General features: G+C 40.3%; 1 protein-coding gene across 3 annotated transcripts in view; it reads right to left on the bottom strand.

The window, feature by feature from the left end:
• The window catches only part of PTPRO (protein tyrosine phosphatase receptor type O), a 266,607-nt gene that overhangs the window by 21,693 nt on the left and 219,652 nt on the right, over window positions 1–25,262 (bottom strand). For 2 of the 3 annotated variants that reach the window (XM_006052381.4, XM_006052380.4), the window contains exons 17-20: window positions 25,094–25,177; window positions 17,334–17,369; window positions 13,749–13,830; window positions 929–1,019 (exon numbers count right to left, since the gene is read on the bottom strand). In XM_006052381.4, coding sequence (XP_006052443.4) covers window positions 929–1,019; window positions 13,749–13,830; window positions 17,334–17,369; window positions 25,094–25,177 — 293 coding nt within the window. The remainder of the gene's footprint in view (window positions 1–928; window positions 1,020–13,748; window positions 13,831–17,333; window positions 17,370–25,093; window positions 25,178–25,262) is intronic. The other variant, XM_006052382.4, reaches the window with a different exon arrangement.

The following is a 25,262-nucleotide window of genomic DNA, read 5'->3' as shown; positions in this document are numbered from 1 at the left end:
TCACTTTCATCAAGAGGCTTTTTAGTTCTTCTTCACTTTCTGCCATAAGGGTGGTGTCATCTGCATATCTGAGGTTATCGATATTTCTCCCGGCAATCTTGATTCCAGCTTGTGTTTCTTCCAGCCCAGCGTTTCTCATGATGTACTCTGCATGTAAGTTAAATAAGCAAGGTGACAATATACAGCCTTGACGTACTCCTTTTCCTATTTGGAACCAGTCTGTTGTTCCATGTCCGGTCCTAACTGTTGCTTCCTGACCTGAATATAGGTTTCTCAAGAGGCAGGTCAGGTGGTCTGGTATTCCCATCTCTTTCAGAGTTTTCCACAGTTCCTACCTAATTTTGTCAAAAACCCTCATGAAGGAGGCTTCTCTTTGTAAAGGTTTGCACTTTTCCCTTCTTTCCCAGCCCCTACTAGAGTGTAGCAGAGAATAATGTTAAATTTATATTAGAATGTGTTTTAATGGTCCTATTAAGTACTTTGTGTTACTTTTTCTTTGAATGTTGCTTTTACTGCAAAATCCTAAGGAAGAGCAGAACTTGCCAGAAGTAAGAAAGGAGCCTTTTTCACACCTTGCATTTCCTTTCTATTTGCCTCCTTCCATTGTCAATGAATTGATTGAAAATAGGTTATGAGCACAATTTATCTTATCCCTTATTTGGCTAAGACATTTTGATCTCCTGAGGGTCAAAGGGTCAGTTTTTTCTGTTCAGATACAATTTGTTTAAAAGCATGATAATTAAATCTTCCTACACACAAGATCTAATGATGTCAAAGCACCAATGCAATCAATGCAATTGCAGACATGGCCTTGAGGATACAGATCATTCCTGGCCTGGCTAGAGGTTGGTGGAACTGATTCATCTGCCATAACAGCCCTTCAGCCTTTGGAAGACAAGAGCAGGATCAGCATTATTGACCGTCTTACATGGTAGGATGTTTGTGTAACGATTTTTACATCGGTTCAGTGGAAGGTCTGCAGCAAAGTGTGGAATATCCAGTCCAATCAACTTCAACTCCTGTAAATGACAGAAAAGATTTAAGATTCCATCAGAGGGATTATTTGATAGAAGTCATTTGCAAAGAATGAGAAGAAAAATATTAAAAGTTAGAGTGGAAAAGTGTAGCCAGTATGTTGTACAGTATAGAGTTTCCTTAAAAACTAAAAACAGAGTTACCACATGATCCAGCAATCCTACTCTTGTGGAACTGGATTATTGTCCACACTGGATTATTGTTCATGGTGGATTATTTTTCACTTCCTGCCTCTAATAGAACTACCACAGTGATCACACCCCTTTGCCTTATGATGTTGCAGGGGCTTCCCTGGTGGCTCAGATGGTAGAGAATCTGCCTGCAATGCAGGAGACCCAGGTTTCATTCCTGGGTCTAGAATACCGCCTGGAAGAGGAAATGACAACCCACTCCAGTATTCTTGCCTGGAGAATCCCATGGACAGAGGAGTCTGGTGGGTTATAGTCCTGGGGGTCACAGACAGCAGGCACAACTGAGTGACCAACACTTTCACTTTTCTTTCGGCTCCCTTTTGAAACAGAGTGTACTTCTCCATTCTACTGCTGTCACCTTGCTTTGGGCCAACGAAGTTGGGTGGAACTCATGTCCAATCTGAAGCTTTAAATGTGTTTGCTCAGCTTGATTTGCTTGCCTGGGCTTCTGCCATATGGTGGAAAAGAATGTGCCCAGAGAAACTGCTGATCCCAGGATGAGAAGACACATGGAACAGACCTGATGCTGACTCACAGCCCGAAGCAGAACCCTCTCAGCTGTCCCCCAGCCCCACGAGTGAGAGAAATAAGTGTTGTAGGCCACCGAGATTTTGAGGTCATTTCTTATGCAGTTTTACTGCAGTAGTGGCTGACTAATGTAATACATAAATACCTTGGATAGCTAGGTGATCCCTGAGAGAAGGTAAAAATTGTGTGTTACACTCTCAGGGTGTGGAAGATTTGAAAACAGATATGTTTCAGAGTTTTCAGGAATACAAGGTAACTTGAAATTTATGCAGTTGGCAAAAATATTTCCTATTCTATGAGAAATTGTAGGTATTTCTCCTATAAGCAATGAACTTTCAAGAAAGTATAATAAAGGAGAGAGTGAGGAACAAAAAGTATGGAACACTCTCCATGTTACAAGATATTGGATTGACAGTCACTAGAAGTCTGTCTGTTCTATGATCCGTTGGATCACAGAAAGAGCAAGCGAATTCCAGAAAAACATCTACTTCTGCTTCATTGACTATGCTAAAGCTTTTAACTAGGTGGATCACAACAAACTGTGGAAATTCTTTAAAGAGATGGGAATACCAGACCACCTGACCTGTCTCCTGAGAAACCTGTATGCAGGTCAAGAAGAAACAGTTAGAACCAGATGTGGAACAACAGACTGGTTCCAAATTGAGAAAGGAGTACATCAAGGCTGTATATTGTCAACCTGTTTATTTAACTTACATGCAGAGTACATCATGAGAAATGACGGGCTGGATGAAGCACAGGCTGCAATCAAGATTGCTGGGAGAAATGTCAATAACCTCAGATATGCAGATGACACCACCCTTATGGCAGAAAGTGAAGAGGAACTAAAAAGCCTCCTGATGAAAGTGAAAGAGGAGAGTGAAAAAGCTGACTTTAAACTCAACATTCAGAAAACTCAGATCATGGCATCCAGTCCTATCACTTCATGGCAAATAGATGGGGAAACAATGGAAACAGTGACAGACTTTATTTTCTTGGGCTCCAAAATCACTGCAGATGTAACTGCAGCCATGAAATTAAAAAACACTTGATCCTTGGAAGAAAAGCTATGATAAACTTAGACAGGGTATTAAAATGCAGAGGCATTTCTTTGCCAAAAAAGGTCCATATAGTCAAAGCTATGGTTTTCCCAGTAGTCAAGTATGGATGTCACAGTTGGACCATAAGGAAGTCTGAGCTCCAAGGAATTGACGCTTTTGAACTGTGGTGTTGGAAAAGACTTTTGAGAGTCCCTTGGACTGCAAGGAGATCCAACCAGTCCATCCTAAAGGAAATCAATCCTGAGTATTCATTGGAAAGACTGATGCTGAAGCTGAAGCTCCAATACTTTGGCCACCTAATGCGAAGAGCCAACTCACTAGAAAAGATCCTGATGCTGGGAAAGATTGAAGGCAGGAGGAGAAGGAGATGACAGAGGATGAGATGGTTGGATGGCATCACCAACTCAATGGACATGAGTTTGAGCAAGCTCCAGGAGATGGTGAAGGTCAGGGAAGCCTGGAGTGCTGCAGTCCATGGGGTCACAAAGAGTCAGATGCAACTGAGCAACTGAATAACAACAAAGAAATCTGGTAATGAAACTGCAAAATAAGGATGGAGCAGTAGTGGGTGGGCGAACCCTGCCATGAAAATAGGAACATTCAAATATCTGCTTGTGTGTATCAGGACTATTATAAATTCTGTTATCAGAAACTGCATTGTTAGAGCAATTTTTATATATACAGACAACCAACATACCTCAGAAAGTCTACATTACTGGAAAAGGGGGTTTCTGAGCTGCTATGTTATGTGTGTGGAAGGAAACAAGGGGTTGGAGTCAGACTACCTGAATTTCCCCAGAGGCATCATTTATGCTGTGGTCTACAAGAATGGTGCTCCCTGGAGTTGTGCAGTGCATAACCAATGCAGCAGATCCCGTACAAATCTGAAGGCAATATTATGTAACCGTATGTCTATGTAACCAACTACAAATGGGGTTACATAGATAGTATGCATTTTTCTAAATGACTATTAAGTGAAGAAGTATAGACACCACTTGCTGGAAATTTTATTTACTTATATGGGATGCTGGGGCTTCCTCAGTGGCTCAGCGGTAAAGAATCTCCTTACGATGCAGGAGACGCAGGAGACACAGGTTTAATCCCTGGATCGGGAAGACTCCCTGGAAGCGGCCATGACAACTCACTCCAGTATTCTCACCTGGAGGGTCACATGGACAGAGGAGCCTGGCAGGCTATAGTCCATCAGGTTGCAAAGAATGGACACAACTGAAGCGACTGAGCCTACATAGGATGTTACTCTTCATGATTCCTCCCAATTATTACTTCAAAGAATCAGAAGCTGGAGGAATACTTTTCAGGGGAAGGAATTTTGGAGCACCTTTGAAAGACTTTTGAGAGGAGCTGGAGACATTTGATCATGTTTTGAGAAATTGAACAGGGAAACTTTGTGTGTGTGTGTGTGTGTGTGTGTGCGCGCGCGCGCCTTTAGTGTCTTGATTCAAGTGCTCATGCAAAGCAAATATTGTAGACACCCAGTTCTTGGGATTCCTGCTGCATCCACAAAGAAGTTTGTCGGTAGCTTAGGGTGCGTGTTAAATGAAATTGGAATGCAAGCTGTAGACAGCATGGATGAACTGACTTGATTATTCAGATTTCTCTCTTCCTTTGATTTTTTTTTAATCATTTTTGGCTTTTCAAGCTCACAAAATGTCAAGCTCTTGGCCCAAGTCGAAGTCAATCTCAAGACCAACAGTGCTGACTTTGATCTTCAGTTTACACATTTGGATGTTTTTCCTATCTCAGTCAAAATCCTTGTTTGCCAAATGCCATCAAACAGAAGTTTGTCATTTTTCCTTTATAACTGTTTTTTTTTTAATTTTAAAAAGGATTGTCAAAGACTGATAATATTGTTTTTTTAAGAACCAAAACTTATTTTTAGCAAACTTCAACCTAACCAGTGTTATTTTTAGGTTACCTCCTTTTGGCAGCTCTAAGCTTAAATGATGTTTCCTTTGCTTAAAATATTTTGGAAACATACCTCCTTTGGGGAGTGTCTTTATAGATAAAATTGTCTAAATTTTCATCTATTTCATTTAAATAAAGTTATATAAATAAATTTATTTATTTATGTAAATACCTGGTTTATTTTGGTGGAACACTTATAAAGGGTGTGCATGTATGCCCAGTTATGTCTAATTCTTTGTGACCCCATGGAGCCCGCCAGGGTCCTCTCTCCATGGGATTTTCCAGGCAAGAATGCTGGAGTGGATTCCATTTTCTCTGCCAGGGGATCTTCCCAACCTAGAGATTGAACCTGTGTCTCCTGCATTGGTGGACTGATTCTTTACCACTGAGCCACCTGGGAAGCCTTTATAAACTTTAGGGTCTTGAAAAAGTATTCTCTCATTGTTTAATTCTCTGTAACCTGTTGTTAGTTTAATTATGTGTAAGATAAGGTTAATAATTTTTCCATACCTTTCTGATATATGGTGACTATCATATGGAATGATTAAGCTTAGTTAATATCAATGCAACACTTATTGATCATGACTGTGAAATGCTTCTGCTAGGATTCTTTGTTTTGCTTTGTCCGGCTCCATTATTTCTCCCTCCTTTGCCATTTGTGCTAACTGTACAACTCTCTCCACTAAGCCCTCACTTTGCAGACAGACTGATCAACCACAGGAAAAGGCCTCCGGTACGAAAAGAAACCGTGGAAACAGATTGAGAGTGAGCACTGGAGCACATATGGGAGCTGACTAGCTGATAGAACTTTAATTGTGTGTTGCCTTCCTGCTATAAATGCCTTAAGTTGATAAGAGATGTTTAATTGGCTGAACACTGTAAATGTAAATTGCCAAAGTTAAATTGCAGCAAAGCAGGGAAAGCAAGGGTACATAAAATGCCTTGCAATCTTTTGTAATTTAGCCTGTCACTAGGTAGGAAATTAAATACTAAGTTTCTAGCCCAGTAGCTTCGCAGTTATTTTCTTTCCAGCCAGATGGAAACTCCAGTGGCTTAAATCTTCAGGAACGCAAAGTATGAGGTGATAGCCTGAAACCCACATACATCATTTTTGAATTTTCTTTTGCCAGTTTTGTTTCTAATATAATTTATCATTGTGGGTTTTTTTCCTAGGTTACTCAGTCATCTATCGTGGGCTAAATCTGATCCCTCCAAAGATATGTCCACATTGGAACCTTGTTAAGAGAGTAGTCTTTGCAATTGTAATTAAGAATCACAAGATAAGATCATTCTGTACTATCTGGATGGGTTCTGAAGCTAATGGTAAGTGTCCTTATAAAAGTCCCCAGGAGGGACTTTCTTGGCGGTCCAGTGGTTAAGACTCCAGGCTTCTGATGCAGGGGATGTGGGTTCAATCCCTGGTTGAAGAAGTAAAGTCCCACATGCCATGTGGCATGATCAAGGGAAAAAAAAGATGGAGGCAATGTCCAACATTAAATAAAATAGAGTAAAATAAAATAAAACAGAATAAAAGAGAGAAGAAGAGAGCCATATGAGGATGAAGGCATTGATTAGAGCTATGTATAGCTACAAGCCAAAGATGCCTGGGTCCACCAGAAGCTGGAAGAGACAAAAGAGAGATACTCCGCTTGAGCCTTTGGAGGGAGCATGGCCTTGCTAGCACTTTAATTTTAGACATCTGGCCTCTAGAACTGTGAGAAAGTACGTTTCTATTGTTTTAAGTAATCATGATTATGGTAATTTGTTGTGGCAGCCCCCTAGAAAACGAACAGAGTGACTGAAGCCAGTGGCAGTCTGTGTTGTGCTGGCTGTGTTTGAAGCATACAGTCTTGAAAATCAGAGCACAAACACATGCACTGTGTTTGTCAGGTTGGGTTGCCGTAAGAAAATACCACAGGCTGAGCAGCTGGAACAGAAATGCACTCGTCATAGTTCTGGAAGCTACGATGTCCAAGAATACGGCACTGGCAAGGTAGGTTTCGGTGGTGGCTTCCCTGGTGGCTCAAATGATAAAGAATCTACCCGCAATGTGGAGTCCTGGGTTTGATCCCTGGGTCAGGAAGATCCCTTGGAGAAGGGAATGGCTACCCACTCCAGTACTCTTACCTGGAGAATCCCATAGACAGAGGAACCTCACGGGTTATAGTCCATGAGGTTGCAAAGAGTCAGACACTACTGAGCAACTAACACACACACACACACACATATAGTGCGTATGTATGTGTGTGTGTGTGTATGTGTATAAATGTACAGTAAGTCTAACTGTAAGTGACTAACATTTTCCCTTTCACTTCAAAGTAGGTTTCATTGTGAGGCTTCCCTTTGTTTGTAAGTGGTCATCATCTTGGATGTGTGCTCACATGATCTCGTTTGTGTTTACATGGCGGGCATTGGAAGGAAGAGAGAGCAAGGTCTCTGGTGTCTCTTCTTATTAATACAAGGGAATTAATCCCATCATGAGGGCTCCACCCCCATGATCTTATCTAACCCTGACTATCTCCCAAAGGCTCCATCTCCGAATACCATCACACTGGGGCTTGGACTTCAACATATGACTTTGAGAAGTGGGGGCACCTTCAGTCCGTAACACGGACCACCATCTTCTGAGAAGAGCACAAGTTGCATTCTGGCTTTAGAATCTATAACAATGTCAGCAGCTAGGCAGCACTTGTTTGCTTTGGGATAAGGTTGGACCTTAGAGTCCGATGAGCTAGATGACTAGACTACAAGACAAGTCAGGAGAAGCAATGTGACCTGTGATGCTGACATGAGAGGTTCCATCTATGACAAGCGAAAGGTCCTGTGGGACTGGGAAATGACTGGTTTCTTTTCAGGTAAACCCAAAGAGAGAAGAAAGGATTTAGAACAAGGTATCTACTGAGGTTCTGTATTAGTTCCCTAGGGCAGTCATAACAAAGTGCCACAAGCTGAGTGGCTTAAAAAGAACAGGAATTTCTCATCTAATAATAAAGAAGGCCAGAAACCCCAAATCAAGGTGCCAGCAGGGACATGTGTCCTCTTGAACCTACAGAGGCATCCTTCTTTGCCTTTTCCTAGCTTCTGAAGGTTTTCTGGCAATCCTTGGTGCTCCCTCACTCGCAAGTGCATGATTCCAAGTTCAGTCTCTGTCTTTGCCATCACATGGTCTTCTTCTTTGTTTCTGTGTCTTCTGTCTTTTCATAAGGACACCAGACATATTGGATTAAGAGCCTACCCTACTCCGGTATGAACTCATTCATTTTAATTACATCTGCAATAACTCTATTTCCAAATAAGGTCAGATTCTGAGGAATGAGTGATTAGGGTTCGAACATATCTTTTGGACAATATGAGTCAAACTTTAACAGGTACTCTTAAGGAAGAATGGGAAACTTGGTCATGATGGAAGACCAGGAAAGAACAAAGTCAGCCTCAGGAAAGTCTAGCAGTAGCCAGTAGGGCCCTCGATTCTAGGATGGGATATAAGGGAAATACTCCAATCACTGGACAAATAACTAGTACTGGCACTTGGAAGCTGAGATCAAATAGAGGTAAGGAGAGAGAGCAGAGAAAAATCAGGTCTGGGAACAAAGTAAGGTCCCTGTTATAAGACTGTTGAAGATTTGAGTTGATTTACTTCAACAATGTTGCGGGTAGATCTCCAGGGAACTGGAATGAAATGAGTCAAAACAGCTACAAATAACAAGAAATCAAAGGTCATCTCCTGTGAACCATGTGGCAAATGGTATAGTTTTGTTTTGACCTTTACAGCCACATTTCTAAGCAAAGGTGGTGAGGACTCTCCCTAGCATCCCAGTCAAACACAAAGCACAGAAGTTAATGGCAAAATGAGCAATACGTGCCATGTTTTGTGGGCTCTCCAATTCCGAGCTCTAAAGTCTGGATCTTCAAAATATTTACAAGATGAGACACAGGAAATGAGGAATTGAATCTAATCCCTGGATCTCAAACCTCCTTTAGAAAAGATGTATGTTTTCATCAGAAGGATAATCAATCTTTCCAGCATATTCAAAATCATATGTAAAGTTAAAAAGTGAATTTGTTCAGAAAATGCAAATTAGCAACTAGTGTAGCCCTATATTGGCCTTCCCAGGTTGCTCAGTCGTAAAGAATCTGCTTGCAATGCAGGAGACGCAGGTTCCATCCCTGAGTTGGGAAGATCAGCTGGACAAGGAAATGGCAACCTGGCTCCAGTATTCTTGCCTGGGAAATCCCATGGATAGAGGAACCTGGTGGGCTACATTTCCACAAGGTCACAAAGAGTGGCACATGACTTAGCAACTGAGCACACACACATGTAGCTTTAAGTATGACTTACAGTGTACTGGTAATACATGTAAACCCAGACATTAGTTTCAATTTGCATGATGCTTATAAATGATGGAGTTTCTCAACATGAGCATGATCTTTCAATTTCAAGGTCAGTGTCAAAGTGAATACATTTGACAGAGTATCTTTTGTCACTTTGAATGAATATGAATATTAGTACAAAGTGAATAAGTATTAACATAAATGGAACAAATAACTATACAGATACTGACTTTAGCTAGTCTATCTCTACATGCTCTTGAACTCAATAGACCTGAATCTGAGCAAACTCCAGGAGACAGTAGAGGACAGAGGAGCAGGGTGTGCTGCAGTTCATGGAGTCGCAGAGTTGGACATGACTTAATGACTGAACTACACAACAACAACAACAAATGCTCTTGAGGTCCCATTAGAGCAAGAAACATTTTTCATTCTTAAGCCTCCATTAATGATCAAGTTCTGGAAAATTTGAGGGCTGCCATGTGAAAGGTTTGACGTGCACCCTGAAATCAAGTGTGGATGCACAGTGGGTCTTTGAAAACAGATGAGGTTCCTCTGACTCTGAACCTGAGGATGTGGGGGTGTGGTGGAGCTGAAGGTTGTAAACTCCTGCTGCTGCTGCTGCTAAGTCACTTCAGTCGTGTCCGACTCTGTGCGACCCCATAGACGGCAGCCCACCAGGCTCCCCCATCCCTGGGATTCTCCAGGCAAGAACACTGGAGTGGGTTGCCATTTCCTTCTCCAATACATGAAAGTGAAAAGTGAAAGTGAAGTTGCTACGTCATGATCGACTCTTCATGACCCCATGGACTGCAGCCTACCAGGCTCCTTGGTCCATGGGATTTTCCAGGCAAGAGTACTGGAGTGGGTTGCCATTGCCTTCTCCACGTCAACTCCTGGGAGGTTGTCAAATGAAAAAGGAAATGAGTCAGACCACTGGGTCACTGCTTAAGCAAATGTTAGTTCAAAACCTACAATCTGAGCCTATGATTGAATACAGACTTCTAGAGAGTAATCTGTATTTTCTCACCAGAGCAGGGATACAATATCAGAACTTGGCACCAAATAAATTACATATTTTACCAATAATGTTCTAAGAACAAAGGGATATGCAAAAAAGATTAATAATAAATAAAAACATTAAACATGTCTCCAAGCATGGTGTGATGGCTGATTCTATGCGTTAACTCGGCTACACTCTAGCACCAAATTGCTTGGTTAAACATCAGTCTAAATGTTGGGTGAAGGTATTTTTTAGTTGCAATTAACATTTAAATCAATAGACTTGAGAAAGTAGATTAACCTCTATAAAATAAGTAGATCTTATCCACTAGGTTGAAGGTCTCAGAAAAAAGATCAATGACCCCTGACTAAGAATTTCTATTTCTAGATTGCCTTTGGACTTGGGGGGCAGCATCATCTTATCCCTAGACCCCTTACAGATTTCAAGACTGGCCAGCTTCCACAATTGTGTGAACCAATTTCTTCAAATAAATCCTTCCATTCATCTCTGTATTTATCTATCACCTATTTCTATTATGTGATCATATACAGGATAACATCATATATAGTATACTTACAATAACTATAAAATACAACAGTATAATAGTCATACAATATATGATTCCATAATAATATAATTAATTTAACATATATTATATATGTGTGTATGGGCTTCCCTGGTGGCTCAAACAGTAATCTGAGCAATGCAGAATCTGCCTTCAATTAAGGAGACCAAGGTTCTCAATCTTTGAGTCAGGAAGATCCTCTGGAGAAGGGAATAGCTACCCACTCTAGTATGCTTGCCTGTAGAATCCCAAGGACAGAGGAACCTGGTGGGTTACAGTCCATGGGGTCACAAAGAGTCAGACACGACTGATGCAAGCATGCACAGCAACAGTTTAGATTTTAAACTGAGTGATAGTTACTCAGTCATGTCCAACTCCCTGCAACCCCATGGACTGTAGCCTGCCAGGCTCCTCTGTCCATGGGATTCTCCAGGCAAGAATATTGGAGTGGGTTGCCATTTTTTAAACTGAACATAATTCAACATAACAATTTTGGGAATAATGCTCTCTCTCTTTGGTTTAGCCACGTGGTTCCAGTAAGAATTCCTGTTTTGTGATTCTGCCCTCCCTGGCTGCAGACAGTGTGAGCTGTTTTATAGATACCCCCCCACCAGGTGGAAGAAGTTAACTATATGATGACTAGACTGTAGCCATGACACAAGCTGCCACAATTTTGAGAATTGGCCTCAAAGAAACAGAAACGAATAGACCCTGGAATTGAAGATTAACTGTACCTAAAACAACCAAGATGAAGCTAGTCAGACCACTGATGACCAGGTTCAAGATGACTGTCAGAACTGACTCCTGTTTCTGCATGTAGCTCCCTCCTTCTGTCTATAAAAGCTCTTGCCCACTGGTCGTCAGTGGGGAGAGTTGGCCTTTGGACAGGCATCCAAAAATAAAGCAAACTTGCCTTTCCAACCATCTGGCTTCTAATGGTTTTTGAGCAATTCCACTTTCAGCAACACTCTGAGGCTGTCGGTGGTTCCATAATCCACTATGAGAAAGGGGTTGGATTAGGCCAGAGAAAGTGAGGCCAAGACAGAGAGAGAAGTAGAAACGAGAAATTTCTATTCCTCTACAGAGGGGTTCTCTGGCCCCTGATTTTAGCCATTCCTGAGTCCCAGCTGCTTCCCTGCTCCCCTCCTGGTGTAGTCACTCAATCCTCCCTTTGATTATATGGGATATCTTAGTTTTCATTTGAACAAGTTCCCTTTATGTTTGGTCTAAACCAGTTTGAATTGTGTTTCTGTCATTCACAGAATTTTTTTCTGTCTGAAAAAAACAATTTTTTTTTTACTGGAAAATGATTCTCTGAATTTTTTTTTTAAACTAGTGATGCAATTCAGAAGCACAGTAATAGTTACACTGGGGTTTGATGGTGTGAACTGAGAGTACTTCAGCAAAGTACTGAAGTTTGCCTGCCAGCAAAGGCAATGACCCTCGCTGTGCCACTGAGATCAAGTCAGCTAGTAGGAATTAAATGACTGCAGCTTCAATGAAGTTGAAAGTGTACCTAGGCTATATTGTATTGACCAAAAAGTTCATCTGGATTTGTCCGTAAGATGATATGGAAAAATCCAAACAAACTTTTTGGCTAACCCAATCATTTTCATCACCATGATGGGAATTATTTAGATATTTATTTTCTTTTGAGTTTAGCCTTATGTTTTCTTATAAAAAGCCTCCTTCTTTCATTGGTATACTTTTCTGAAATATCATCCTCCCATTTTGTTATTGTTTAGCTGCTAAGTCATGTCTGACTCTTTTGTGGCCCCATGGACAGTAGCCTGCCAGGCTCCTCCGTCCATGGGATTTCCCAGGCAAGAATACTGGGAGTGGGTTGCCATTCCCTTCTCCAGGGGATCTTCCTAACCCAGGAACTGAACCTGAGTCTCCCCCCTTGGCAAGTGGATTCTTTACCACTAAGTCACCACGGAAGCCCCCAACCCTCCCATAGATCTCCATTTCAAATTGGGTTTCTGTTTTTGAGCATCTGGTGTAGCATTTATAATTTCATATGCCAGCTGCATACAATGGATAACTCAGTCAGGCTTTATGTGACATTTCTCAAGACACAGGTGATAGTTGGGGGCTTTGTATTTGATAATGTATGAGACTCTTCTCATCCTTAAATCCCCTGTTGGGATGAATATCCACACCAGGACTCCTGCTGCTTCTTGCAGAACAAAGCTATTCTTGGCTGGTGCGGGAAAAGAAGAAATGAATATGGATAATGAGGAGAAGGCAGCTTTATTCAACAGCCTAGTGTCTCACAGGAAAAAAAAGCCTATAAGGCTTTAAAAAAATGACACAATTTAGAAATCACTTTATCTTTCCTGTCTTTTTGGTCTTCGTGAATCACGAGTCACCTGAGCCTTGCTGTAGAAGGCTCCAGACTGTATTCTGAGCTGTGAAATATGTGAGAAGAAAACCTGGGGACCAGCTGTATCCCTCACACTACAGAGATCCTAGACTCATTTCCATCTACTCTGACACACATTCTTGGATTCAAAGAAAAAAGTGTGCTCCAGAAAAAGGAGATGTCGCTAATTTTGTTCTTCTTCAACACAAAGCATGTGTAACTCTCTCCAATTTCTCCAAGAAAAGCAAACAAAACCTCGCATATCCAATAGACTGCCAAAACTCCTGAGGTTATAAGAAACACCAGGCTCCTCTATGCTCAGGAAATAAGGGGCTCCTGTCCAATTCATCCACCATCCACACTTACCGTGGCCTAAATGATGTGAGAAACGCAGTAAAAATTCCCTGAAAGAGAAATTGTTCTGACTCTCAATTCTCAGTTTGCTTCCCCTCACTTTCCATCCCTGGTTTTCAGTGTTACCGCGGAAAACGTCTCCTGTTGCCATGTTTGTTCACCCCAGTGCCTACATCTATTCTCTCCTTTCCTTCATTTGTGCCACTCAAACACTGACCTACTAAGGGATGACATCCTTCGCTCTGAACCAGCACCCTAGACAACCCTGAATCCAGTGATCATTCTGCCTTTTATGAATCACACTCAGCATTGCCCAGTGAGCAGAGGATTGATGCAGGTACAAGTCTGCCAGTTCCAATGCCCCCAGAGGGCAGGAAATACTTTATCTACTCACCTCAAACTGAAGAGAAAATTTATAGTCAGAGTCTTTGGCCATGTCCTTGATGTAGGCATCAAAATCATCCAGTTGAACCGGGCTTTGTCAAACACAAAGAAAAGTACATTTTAAAAATCCTGCTGATAGGTGTCACATGATGTTTAATGCCTTACTTCTCAAACATGAACAATTTCCTTGCAGAAAACAGATGTTTTACTTCTCACAGGTTAGCACTTATATTTTTTTAGGGTTAAAATTACCAATCCCTAATATATTATAATTAAAAAAGAGAGCCCTATGTACTTAACTTCCTTGAGATAGGAAAAATCTCTAGATTTTCCACTGACTTTTACTTTAGCAGCAACATATTTCACACACACATATTCATACACACACAGGTATATGTGTTGTTTCTAGAAAACTCCAGTTTATAGGGAAAAACAAAGGATTAGCCTGAAGACCTGTTTGAATTATAGTTTTACTTTATTTACTTAACTCTCCTGAGATTTAACATGCTCATCTATGAAATATCGTAGGGACACTTACATTGCAAGGTTGACACTTGTATATCATAGACACTTGTAAATTTAAACAGTTTGACAAAGGCAGGGAATTGTGTCTCCCCAGAGAAAAGGCTGGAAGCATATCTCCAGGGAGTTCCCAGTGCCTCGCTCAGAGAGGGCTGTGTTCAGAGCCTTGCACATCTCCAGAAGTCTCAAAACAGTTCGTAAATAAAATAAAGTAGCACATCCGACTTTACATTTCTGCATATGCCACAGAAGTTCTCGCCTTGTTTTTGTTTTGTGGAATAAGAATTCAGTTCTATTTTCTGTAGTTGTCTCTAGCTGCTTATCTCTTCTAGGGCTTACCTGTCCCAATCTGTTCTTGGAGCTTCTGCAGGACACAGCACTCTGTCACCTAACCCAAGCCTTTCCACCTTACCAGGGTCCACAGAGTTAGCCTTTCTCTCAGTTTTGCGGCAACTTACTCAGCTTATGTCATCCACCTGTGGTTTTATTTCTTATTAGCAAACACATAGCATATAATAGATATTTGTTCAAAGTTGTTGACTAGCTCCTCTGATTAATTTATGTTAAGATTTTAGTAGATTTTAAGGGTATTATGTCTCCTAGATAATACAAATTGTAATGGTTTTATTTAATAATAATAACACTGACTGGTACCCTTAAGTGTGTGTGTGTGTGTGTGTGTGTGTGTGTGTGTGTGTGTATGTGTGTGTGTGTGAAAATCACACCAGGGAAGCTCTGTACCCTTAAAACATACTATAAACTGTAAATATGCTTATGTATTATCTTGCTTGGTTGATGGTTGAGGTTAGACATGGAGAACGTTAGCCTCATGCTTGGGCTTTCCTGGTGGCTCAGATGGTAAAGAATCTGCATGTAGTGCAGGAGATGTGGGTTCGATCCCTCAGTCGGGAAGATCCCCTGGGGGAGGGAATGGGTACCCACTCCATTATTCTTGCCTGGAGAATCCCATGGACAGAGGAGCTTGGGGGGCTATAGTCCATGGGGTCACAAAGAGTAGGATGTGACTGAGTGACTAACACACACGTTCACTTCACTTTTAAGAAGGTGCTCCAGAGAGAGACAAGGCTGAGACAGTTATGTGAGGAGTTCAAGATCTCAGGGCTACTAAGCCAGAGAAAGTGAAAGTGAAGTCGCTCAGTCAAGTCCGACTCTTTGCGACCCTATGGACTGTAGCCTACCAGGCTCCTCCATTCATGGGATTTTTCCAGACAAGAATACTGGAGTGGATTGCTGTTTTCTTCTCCAGGAGATCTTCCCGACCCAGGGATTGAACCCAGGTCTCCCACATTGTAGGCAGACGCTTTACCATTTGAGCCACCAGGGAAGGAAGCCAGAGAATGCTAAGGATAACCAAGGAGAAGGACTCCTGGTTAAAATCTTTCTCATTCAAACTTGCCATCCTTCTAAAAGAACAGCTAACTTGGGCAGGGGGCAGGGAGGCTCCCCTCCCTGCTGTCTTTGAGCAATACAATGACCTTAAAATTGGGCTTAATGATTCTAGTTCTCATCCCCTTAGGAGGAAAATGGGATTAGAAAAAGCAAAAGCAAGAAGAGGAGGAAAAAGAAAGTCAGAGGAAGGACCAGGAAGTAGAAGGGTGGGCATCAGGGAGAGGAAGAGAAGAGAGAGAAAGCTGGTAAGGAGCAGAAATCAATTGGGGGTGGGGGGTGGGGGTGGGGTGGGGGTAAGGATTTAGACCAAAGGGGGAAAGAAGAGGTGAGAAAGGAGAGGAATGAAGGTAAGTGGAGAGAGGGAAGGTGGTAATGGTGGGGCATTTGGACTGAAAGAGAAAAGATAAAGAGAAAGTAAATGGAAAGATGGAAAGAGTACCTAAAAAATGACCTGTAAAGAAGGAGAGAGGACTAGAGGGAAAATGAGAAGAGGGAAGGAGGACGTTAGCTTGACATGGGGTTTCGGCTTATGGGCAGGTTCCACCACATCTATACACCACTCCAAACTTGGGTCCACCTCCTGCTTCGTTCTGCCTCCATCTTAGGTCCCCTCTTGGTCCTGAGACTCCAACCTCTAACTGCTCTAATCTATGCCTCTGGACCTCACTTAACAACTCAACTAAAAATTTTGGGCAACAAAGTGTTTCTGTCAAATCATTCCTTCCACCTGACAGCTCCTCTCCTCTGCTTGGCTGGTCTTGTCTCTCCTACCTCACTTGATAGATGCCAATGAATGAGTATTAATTTGAAATAGATTCAGGAAAAAAATATTCTGTCATGTACATGTGCCAAAGCATTATATGTCACTCAAAGCCGAATAGAAATATTTTGGATTAACTTTTCTTTTGTGTTATGTACTCCATTAGCACAGATACCATAGAACTGATGGAAATTGGCTTAATTGGCTCCTTAATGAATTCACCAATATTCTGTCCCAGGCAAGTATCAAGAATAAAGTCTATTTATAGAAACGATCGACTCTTTATGTGTAGAGTTTTCAACTAAAGGCCTAGAGGTGATACTCTAATTAGGCTTTTGAAATCAACTGATAGTTCATTTTCACCCCTCAGAATTATAATTCTTATGACTTAACCATTCAGCAGATTAAGTGAAACCACAGGCAAGCTAAAGCAATTATCCTTTTCAATTTATTATGAAGATTTCCTGAGACAGCATTTATCAAAGTATTTGTTATAACATCACATAGAATAAAAGCCTTTTTCCTGCAATAAGCATGAAATTTGAAGCTACAAAATGGCAAAGGTTTTTGTACTACTTTGATGTAGCTAAACATTGTATATTTTTTATAGATGTAGAAGAGTAGACATCCTTCTGTAAGACTTCTATAATTCCTAACAACCCATTCTTCGCAGATTTCATGCAGTGAGAGTTTTCCTTATTCTTGAAAAGTGTTCTGTTGGTACACTTTCTTGGTGGTCACTGACATCCATATGTGTAAACACACCAACACATGACTGCAACACATAATATGCATTGCCTCTTTCTTAAGCTTCCTTCTATTAAAGACACACAATCTTTTCAATTTGGAAAGTGAAGATCATTATGAAGAATATTTCTAAATGAAATAGTAAGAAAAACTTACTTAGTCAGTTTCCTCTTCTTTAAGCCATTTTTACTCCTGAGAATTAAAAAAAAGAGAAGCAAATTTATCTGGGCTAAAGAATTGATTAACATATGATTAAGCTTAGGGAGCTTTAAATAATTATTGTATATCAGGCACCTCTATTATATTAAATTTTTATTAAACATGCCTAATTTGTTTAATTACTTTCCCTTAAATGAAAAGATAATGATAAAAATTTCAGATTCATTAAAAAAAATTCCTTTAGATTTCAGAAGCAACCTATACTTTATATTTCAGATTTGCAAAAAAGCTGAGTTCTAGAAATATAATTTCTTGCTCCTAGGTATTAAGTTGCTGAAGTGTTTTGTAAATACATAGAAATATCTACTGGGTGAACATTCCAGGTTCTACAAGCAAGAAGGAAAAAAATTGGGAAATAAAGGTGACAGCTGATGGACAGAGAATGGACATACTGGTTTTTTAAAGACTAAAAATAACATTTTTCAGGTATTTTCAACAAGAATGTGAATTTGTGCTCAGTGTTGCCATGTGTCATAAATTCTCCTATAGCATTGTTCTTATTTAGTTTTGAACAAAGTTTTAAGCTATCTGAAGAATTGCACCTATTACCTGCTTGTTTCTGATTCATTACTAGTCTGCAAACTCAAACACATATAATACTAGTTATGCTTCAGCTAATAACATTTTAAGAGTATTTTAAAGGGTAATTATTTTCTACCAATATGTAAGATAACTGACCTAAGTTACCTAAAACTAGGATAGTATCTGCTGAAAGGCTTCATTATTCTATTTAGATTGTCTTAAATAAATGATATTGATACATGATTGAGTGTTACAACTTTTATAAGTAATTTTCAAAGGTCTTGAAATATTGATGGGAGCACCCAGACCTTCAGAGCACAAACAATAGGTAGTAAGTAGCCAGTTGTGATCTGAGTACTCTTATGTGGCAAAATATTTATTGATATTTAAAATTATGAATATTTGGGTACCCCCATTTCTGTAAAGTCTTTAGCAAATGAAATACTACTTCCTCTGGAATTTCATAGCACTTGATTCATGGAGTATCTCTCATGTGGTCTGACCATGAGTTGTGCATGCCCTCCTTGCTAGATTGTCCTTTGCCCTCAGAGCTGAGTATATACAGTTCATGGAACACTAGTGGGTGGCCAATAAATGCTTATTTAATTGAATTGAAACAAAACATCTTTATTATATCATCCTCACAATTTTACTTAATGATGCAGTTAAGAACTGGATATTAGATTTGGTCTCATGAAGGATCCCTCTGGGGAAATGGCACTTGTGGGTGAAGAGGAAGTAACAGAAGGAAGGACATATTCATAAACTAAAGTGATGTTTCTGTTTTTCCATTTCTAGTTTCAGAGTTTTTATTTCTTCCCAATTCTTAGTGAAGATAATCCATTTGATAGTTCTTGTCATTTCTTTTCTCCCTCAGCTTCTTTTTGTCTTCCATATTTGGGATTTAGAAGGAATAAACATTCAGGTTTTTACTTTGCCTCTTCATCATCTTCCCCCACAGGAACCCCCCCAAAACAAAAATCCACCGTCATATTGGACAGAGCTGTGCCATGTAGGTGTTTGGGAACCTAAAGAAATTACTTCTTGAATAATTTTCTTAAATTGGAGTAATTGCTTTCCAATTGAGTTAGTTTCTAACATACAATGAAGTGTATCGACGATGTGTGTACACCTATGTCCTTCCTCTCACCCCTCCCTCACCCCTCTAGGTCATTACAGAGCATCACGCTGAGCTTCCTGTGCTACTGAATAATTCTTTTACCCTACTCTAGTAATGAAGAAAAGTTATGACCAACCTAGATAGCACATTAAAAAGCAGAGATATTATTTTTTTTCTTAATCTGTGTGAATTTCTTTTAAAAAAATTTATTTATTTTATTTATTTATTTTTTTAATTTAATTTAATTTTATTTTTAAACTTTACATAACTGTATTAGATTTGCCAAATATCAAAATGAATCCGCCACTGGTATACATGTGTTCCCCATCCTGAACCCTCCTCCCTCCTCCCTCCCCATTCCATCCCCCTGGGTCGTCCCAGTGGACCAACCCCAAGCATGCAGCATCGTGCATCGAACCTGGACTGGCAACTCATTTCATACATATTTTACATGTTTCAATGCCATTCTCCCAAAAATTTATTTATTTTAATTGGAGCCTAATTACTTTACAATATTGTAGTGGTTTTTGCCATACATTGACATGAATCAGCCATGGGTTTACATGTGTTCCCCATCCTGAACCTCCCTCCCACTTCCCTCCCCATTCCATCCCTCTGAGTTATCCCTGTGCACCAGCCCTGAGCACCCTGTCTCATGCACGATCTCAGAGATATTACTTTGCCAACAAAGGCCCGTCTAGTCAAGGCTGTGGTTTTTCCAGTAGTCACGTGTGGATGTGAGAGTTGGACTATAAAGAAAGCTGAGTGCTGAAGAATTGATGCTTTTGAACTGTGGTGTTGGAGAAGACTGTTGAGAGTCTCTTGGACTGCAAGGAGATCCAACCAGTCCATCCTAAAGGAGATCAGTCCTGAATATTCATTGGAAGGACTGATGCTGAACCTGAAGCTCCAATACTTTGGCCACTTGATGTGAAGAACTGACTCATTTGAAAAGACCCTGATACTGGGAAAGATTGAAGGCAAGAGGAGAAGGGGACAACAGAGGATGAGATGGTTGGATGACATCACCGACTCAATGGGCATGAGTTTGAGTAAACTCCGGGAGTTGATGATAGACAGGGAGGCCTGGCGTGCTGCAGTCCATGGGGTCACAAACAGCTGGACACGATTGAACAACTGAACTGAACTGAACTGTAATGATAACTTACTTAACCCTAGGAATCATACATTTACTTCCTGTACAAGGAGCCAATCACTTTAGTGCCTGATGAAAGCAGAATTTTAGCATAATAAGGAACAGTTATGGTAACTCTCGGAGAAGGCAATGGCACCCCACTCCAGTACTTTTGCCTAGAAAACCCCATGGATGGAGGAGCCTGGTAGGCTGTAGTCCCTGGGGTTGCTAGGAGTTGGACACGACTGAGTGACTTCACTTTCACTTTTCACTTTCATGCAATGGAGAAGGAAATGGCAACCCACTCCAGTGTTCTTGCCTGGAGAATCCCAGGGACGGGGGAGCCTGGTGGGCTGCCGTCTATGGGGTTGCACAGAGTTGGACACGACTAAAGTGATGCAGCAGCAGCAGCAGCAGCATGGTAACTCTGGAGGTTGCCAACATATTTTGTAATTCAGAGTGAAATTAAAAAAAGAAAAACACAAAACCTTTCTGATCCAAACAGACTTTAAGGGAAACCAGGAGGAAACAAATGTCTGTGGTAGGGTGACACTGAATAAATGTAGTGCTGAAATATTAAGCTGCTACTATTCCACAGCTGTCTTGAAACCTGATTCATGGGAGAGAGGTACTATTTTTTTCTTTCTGTCACATTCACTGATTGAATGAACCTAAAATACAATATGAAATTCTACCACATGTTTTGTATGCTCTTAAGTATATGTCTTCATAGTTTGTGTATGACTTTCATTGTTCTGATTAGATTTTACTGAATTGCTGAAGATTCCCAAGGGTTCTTGTTATGTAAAGCTATGGGACATGCCAGTACTGAATTGTGGGACTTCACAGCAAGACTGAGAGAATTTTCCCACATTTTCAATGGCTGTACTGATCCTATGACTCAAAGCAAGGGAAAATTCGCTTTTAAACATGTAAGTTCGGGCTTTGCTAGCAGTTTTCCCTTCATTACTTTATGGACAGAGCTCATGAGTGTGTGCATGCCACAGTGAGCATTTTGGGTGATGCTGAGGTCATCATCTTGTCATTGCAAAAGATTTTCTGAATAACTGATTAATAACACCCATCTGACATGTAGTATATACACATATAGGATTATGCACTTCCTTTACTTTTTCTCTTTCACTTTCATTAGATAAGGTTCAAAATCCTAATGACTTCAAGAAGTTAAGATGCATTAGGAGGTGGAAGGGAGGGTCAAGTGGGAGGGGACATATGTATACCTATGGCTGATTCATGTTGATGTATGGCAGAAACCAACACAATATTGTAAAGCAATTATCTTCCAATTAAAAATAAATACATTTTTTAAAAAAGATGCATTCTTTATAAGTTCTTCATGATTATGACTGTCTTGGAAAGCATACCAGAATGGAATTCATTCCAAGAGGAATATCAGGCAATGGCAGAGACATGGGGTTTATGATGGTTAAAAACAAACACAAAGTAAACCTGAAAACAATAAACTCAAAAAACTCTAAATTTCCTAAGCATTATGTACTTTTTCATGATACAAACACAAATCATCTTCACATCTTCAATAGGTCTTTAGAGTTATGTCATTCTCTGAATAGAACATGCCACAAACAGGAGTAAAGCTGAGCAGCAATATTGCAACATGCTTAAAATACTGACTATTAAGGATTTAGAACAGGCAGATGAGTATGTGAGTAGAGCATGAGGTGACTATGATAGTAAAGAAAAGAGAATAACAACACTGAATCTGGAGACAGCTGGTCCAAATGAGATGGTTTTCTTTGAACAGGAAATACAATCTGAGATCACTAAAGTCAGAAATCCTGGCAGAATGCAATTTTAAGATTAAGCTAATGGGCACATAGGCTCCACTGTGATTCTGCCACTACTTGGGAAAAGATTTGAACCACTCTATTTAGGCAGGAGACAGATGGGCCCGGCAGGGTAAACCAATTGGAGATTCATTCTCTATTGGCAAGAAAAGAATAGCAGGACAATTAAGGGAGGAGGCTAGGCCTTGCTCAGACCACGTATTTCTTGTTCCTGAAGTCAGGAGACCTCCCTGACTACACCTGCAGAGAAAGGCTCCTTGGAGGTCAAAGGGGGATTAATGTCAAGGGATGCTCTGCCCAGATGCCTTTGAGGTAGAGATGTGTGGGAGGATCTTCCCACAACATGGGAGTCCTGAGATATATCAAATATGGACTGTGAACCAAGCAAAGCAAAATGCTTGGCTGAAGGAAACCCTGAAGTAATGCCCAGTAAAAGCAATTCAACTGCCATGAGGATGCGACTCAGCAACTCTCTCTCTCCCTGAGTCTGCCTGTGTGTCCATCCACATGTACTGTACATTTTCCCTCTTGATAAATACTCTACTTGTTTCATTACTTTCCCTCTTTGTGAAATTCTTTTCCGCAAAGCCAAAGGGCGAGGGGTCTTGTCATTGACCACTGGTCTGGTGGCTAGGATCTGGTGTTTTCAGTGGGCTGTGACCCAGCCCAATCTCTGGCTGGGAACAAAGGCCCACTCCAAGCCATTGCCAGCTGAGGCCACCTGAGATCAATATGAGGGAGAAAGAGTCTCTGGATTTCCACACAAACCATGAGAAGCATCAGGAGGATTTTAGACAATCATCAGGAACATATCTATCCAAGAAGTTGACAGGTTAGACATGAAGCCAGGCAGTGTTAAGAATGAAGAGGATGGCTCTGTTATTTGGGGTGGTTGTTAATAGAGGGGTGAAATATGAAGACACACACATCTGAAGGAGGATTTTAAAAGACTACCTAGCAAATGAAAGCAGGGGAAAATATCCACAATCTATGAGATAAAGAGAAAAGTAGCATAGAGTAGCGAATTTGGGTGGCTTTGTGAGTACTGAACTGTAATTGAAGGAGCAGGGACCATCCATTTTACCTCTTTTATATCTTGCATAGCACAAGTCTAGGGCTGGAAACACAGTTTGGTTCAGTATATTTTCGTTGCTTGTTATGTGTGCAGTTGATGGAAAATGCAGAAAGCCTGGGGCTCCATCTTTTGCTTTCTCTTCTCATCTGGAGATAACCATTTATAGCCTCAGGACCATTCTTTTAAAAACTACTGAGTGGATTTTTCCCTTCCGAAGTTGGGTCGCATGCTATTTGAGCAGTACTATAAATAACAGACCTTGAAGGGGTTGCTGAAATTTGAACCTGTGTTCATCAGTGGGAGGGCTTTCCTGGTAGCTCAGCTGGTAAAGAATTCGCCTGCCACACAGGCAACCCCAGTTGGATTCCTGGATTGAGAAGATCCCCTGGAGAAGGGATAGGCTACTCACTCTAGTATTCTTGGGTTTTCCTGGTGGCTCAGACGGTAAAGAATCCTCCTGCAATGCAGGAGACCTGGGTTTGATCCCTGGTTTGGAAAAATCCCCTGGAGAAGGGAATGGCTAACTACTCCAGTATTCTTGCCTATAGAATTCCATGGACAGAGGAGCCTGGCAGGTTATAGTACATGGGATTGCAAAGAGTTGGACATGACTGAGCGATTAACACTTTTTCTACCTTTTCACTTTCCACTCATACATGAACACCAACTGATGTCAAATATTTAAAACATTGATTGACTGTGGTGAAGTCCTATAAGGGAGACTGTTATTAAGAATAAACTAGGAATAATAGTGAAGGGGTCTTTCTCATCCAGTACATTCTTCTGTCTTTATTACTTATACAGCTTGTCTACCATGTTTCAGAAGTTTTTCAACTAGTCCTTTTTTTTAATAAAGAAAATACAAATTCTGGTATTAACAATCTCCATTGTGAGGACATTCTTTTTTATACTTTTCCCATTGCAAATCAAAGTTCTAACTTTGCCCACTGTATTTCCTCTGTCTTCAGAGAAGCCGAACATTTGATCAATTCTATTTGAATGGCTAACTCTCCAGAATGCTTTAAATATTGAATTCTGTCCCCTCCCCCACCATGAGACCTTTTTCCAGTCCGTGAACTGTTTTTATTGTTTTTATTTGAGTCCTTCTCAAGTTGTCCAGGTTTCTGGATCCATTCGTACATAATTTAGTACTTAAACACCATGGACTAATACTTAAGGACAATGATTTCTTTTTCCTCTGAGAAACTGCTGCCTTATGCTGACTTATGGTTCAGAAAAAGAAATAGTTCTTCTGGATACATTAATCTCAAAATTCAAGATCATGATCATTATACTTTATAAAAATGAAAAGATACTCTTTGAGATTTGATTATTAAAATGATTTAAAAGTCAAGAAAATAAGAATTTAAAGGAGGCTTTTTAGAGAGGAAAGAATAGATTTCAGAGACACTTGGGTTTGGAATCTGAATTTTCTATATAGTCATGGGCTGTCAAGATAGCTAATCTCCTTTCACCTCTATTTCTACCACTGTAAAATGATGCTGATAACACTCTTTGCAGAGGTGCTATTAAATCAAAAGATTATACAAAGAGGCTCACACATAATCAGTGGTTCAATATTCACTGAGTGAGTATTATTATAAAAACATAAAGTCCCCCCAAAACAGAGAACAGTGTTTTGGGTTTCTTTGTCTGATTGCTTTTTTTTTTTTCCTTCTTGGAAATATGGAGCTAACCAATGGAAATTGTGAGAAAAATGGAATGCATCATTTTTAAAGATGAGAGGCCATGGACTAACTCAACGATGAAATGAATAACTTAACAATAGATGGAAGAAAAGCTTGCCAAGAACATCACAAGAAGAAAATTTAATTGGGAAAACATTATAGTTAGCATCTGGGTACCATTAGCTGCTTTATTCCATTTCAATACATGACTAATAATTTCACATGCTGCTAAACACATAAAATCATTAAAAAGGGTTTTCTCTTTGGTTTACTTCTTGAAAGCTAACTTTTAAAGATTTTGTGTTAGGTAAACAGTAAAAAAGTCACTTACCAAGGATTAATATAAAATGCCAAAAGATAATCAGTCCAAAGACATGAGGGTAGCAGGGTTAAGAAAGCAAATATACTCCTACGCCTGTGAGCGTTGATAGATAACAGATGTAAAGATGAAAAAGTGGCAAGAGTTAGTAATACAAACTGTGAACAGAGATCAGTAAATT

Source organism: Bubalus bubalis, chromosome 4 (assembly GCF_019923935.1).
Source record: "Bubalus bubalis isolate 160015118507 breed Murrah chromosome 4, NDDB_SH_1, whole genome shotgun sequence".
In the NCBI taxonomy this organism is placed as follows: Eukaryota; Metazoa; Chordata; class Mammalia; order Artiodactyla; family Bovidae; genus Bubalus; species Bubalus bubalis.
This window is presented reverse-complemented; position numbering and strand designations above follow the sequence as displayed.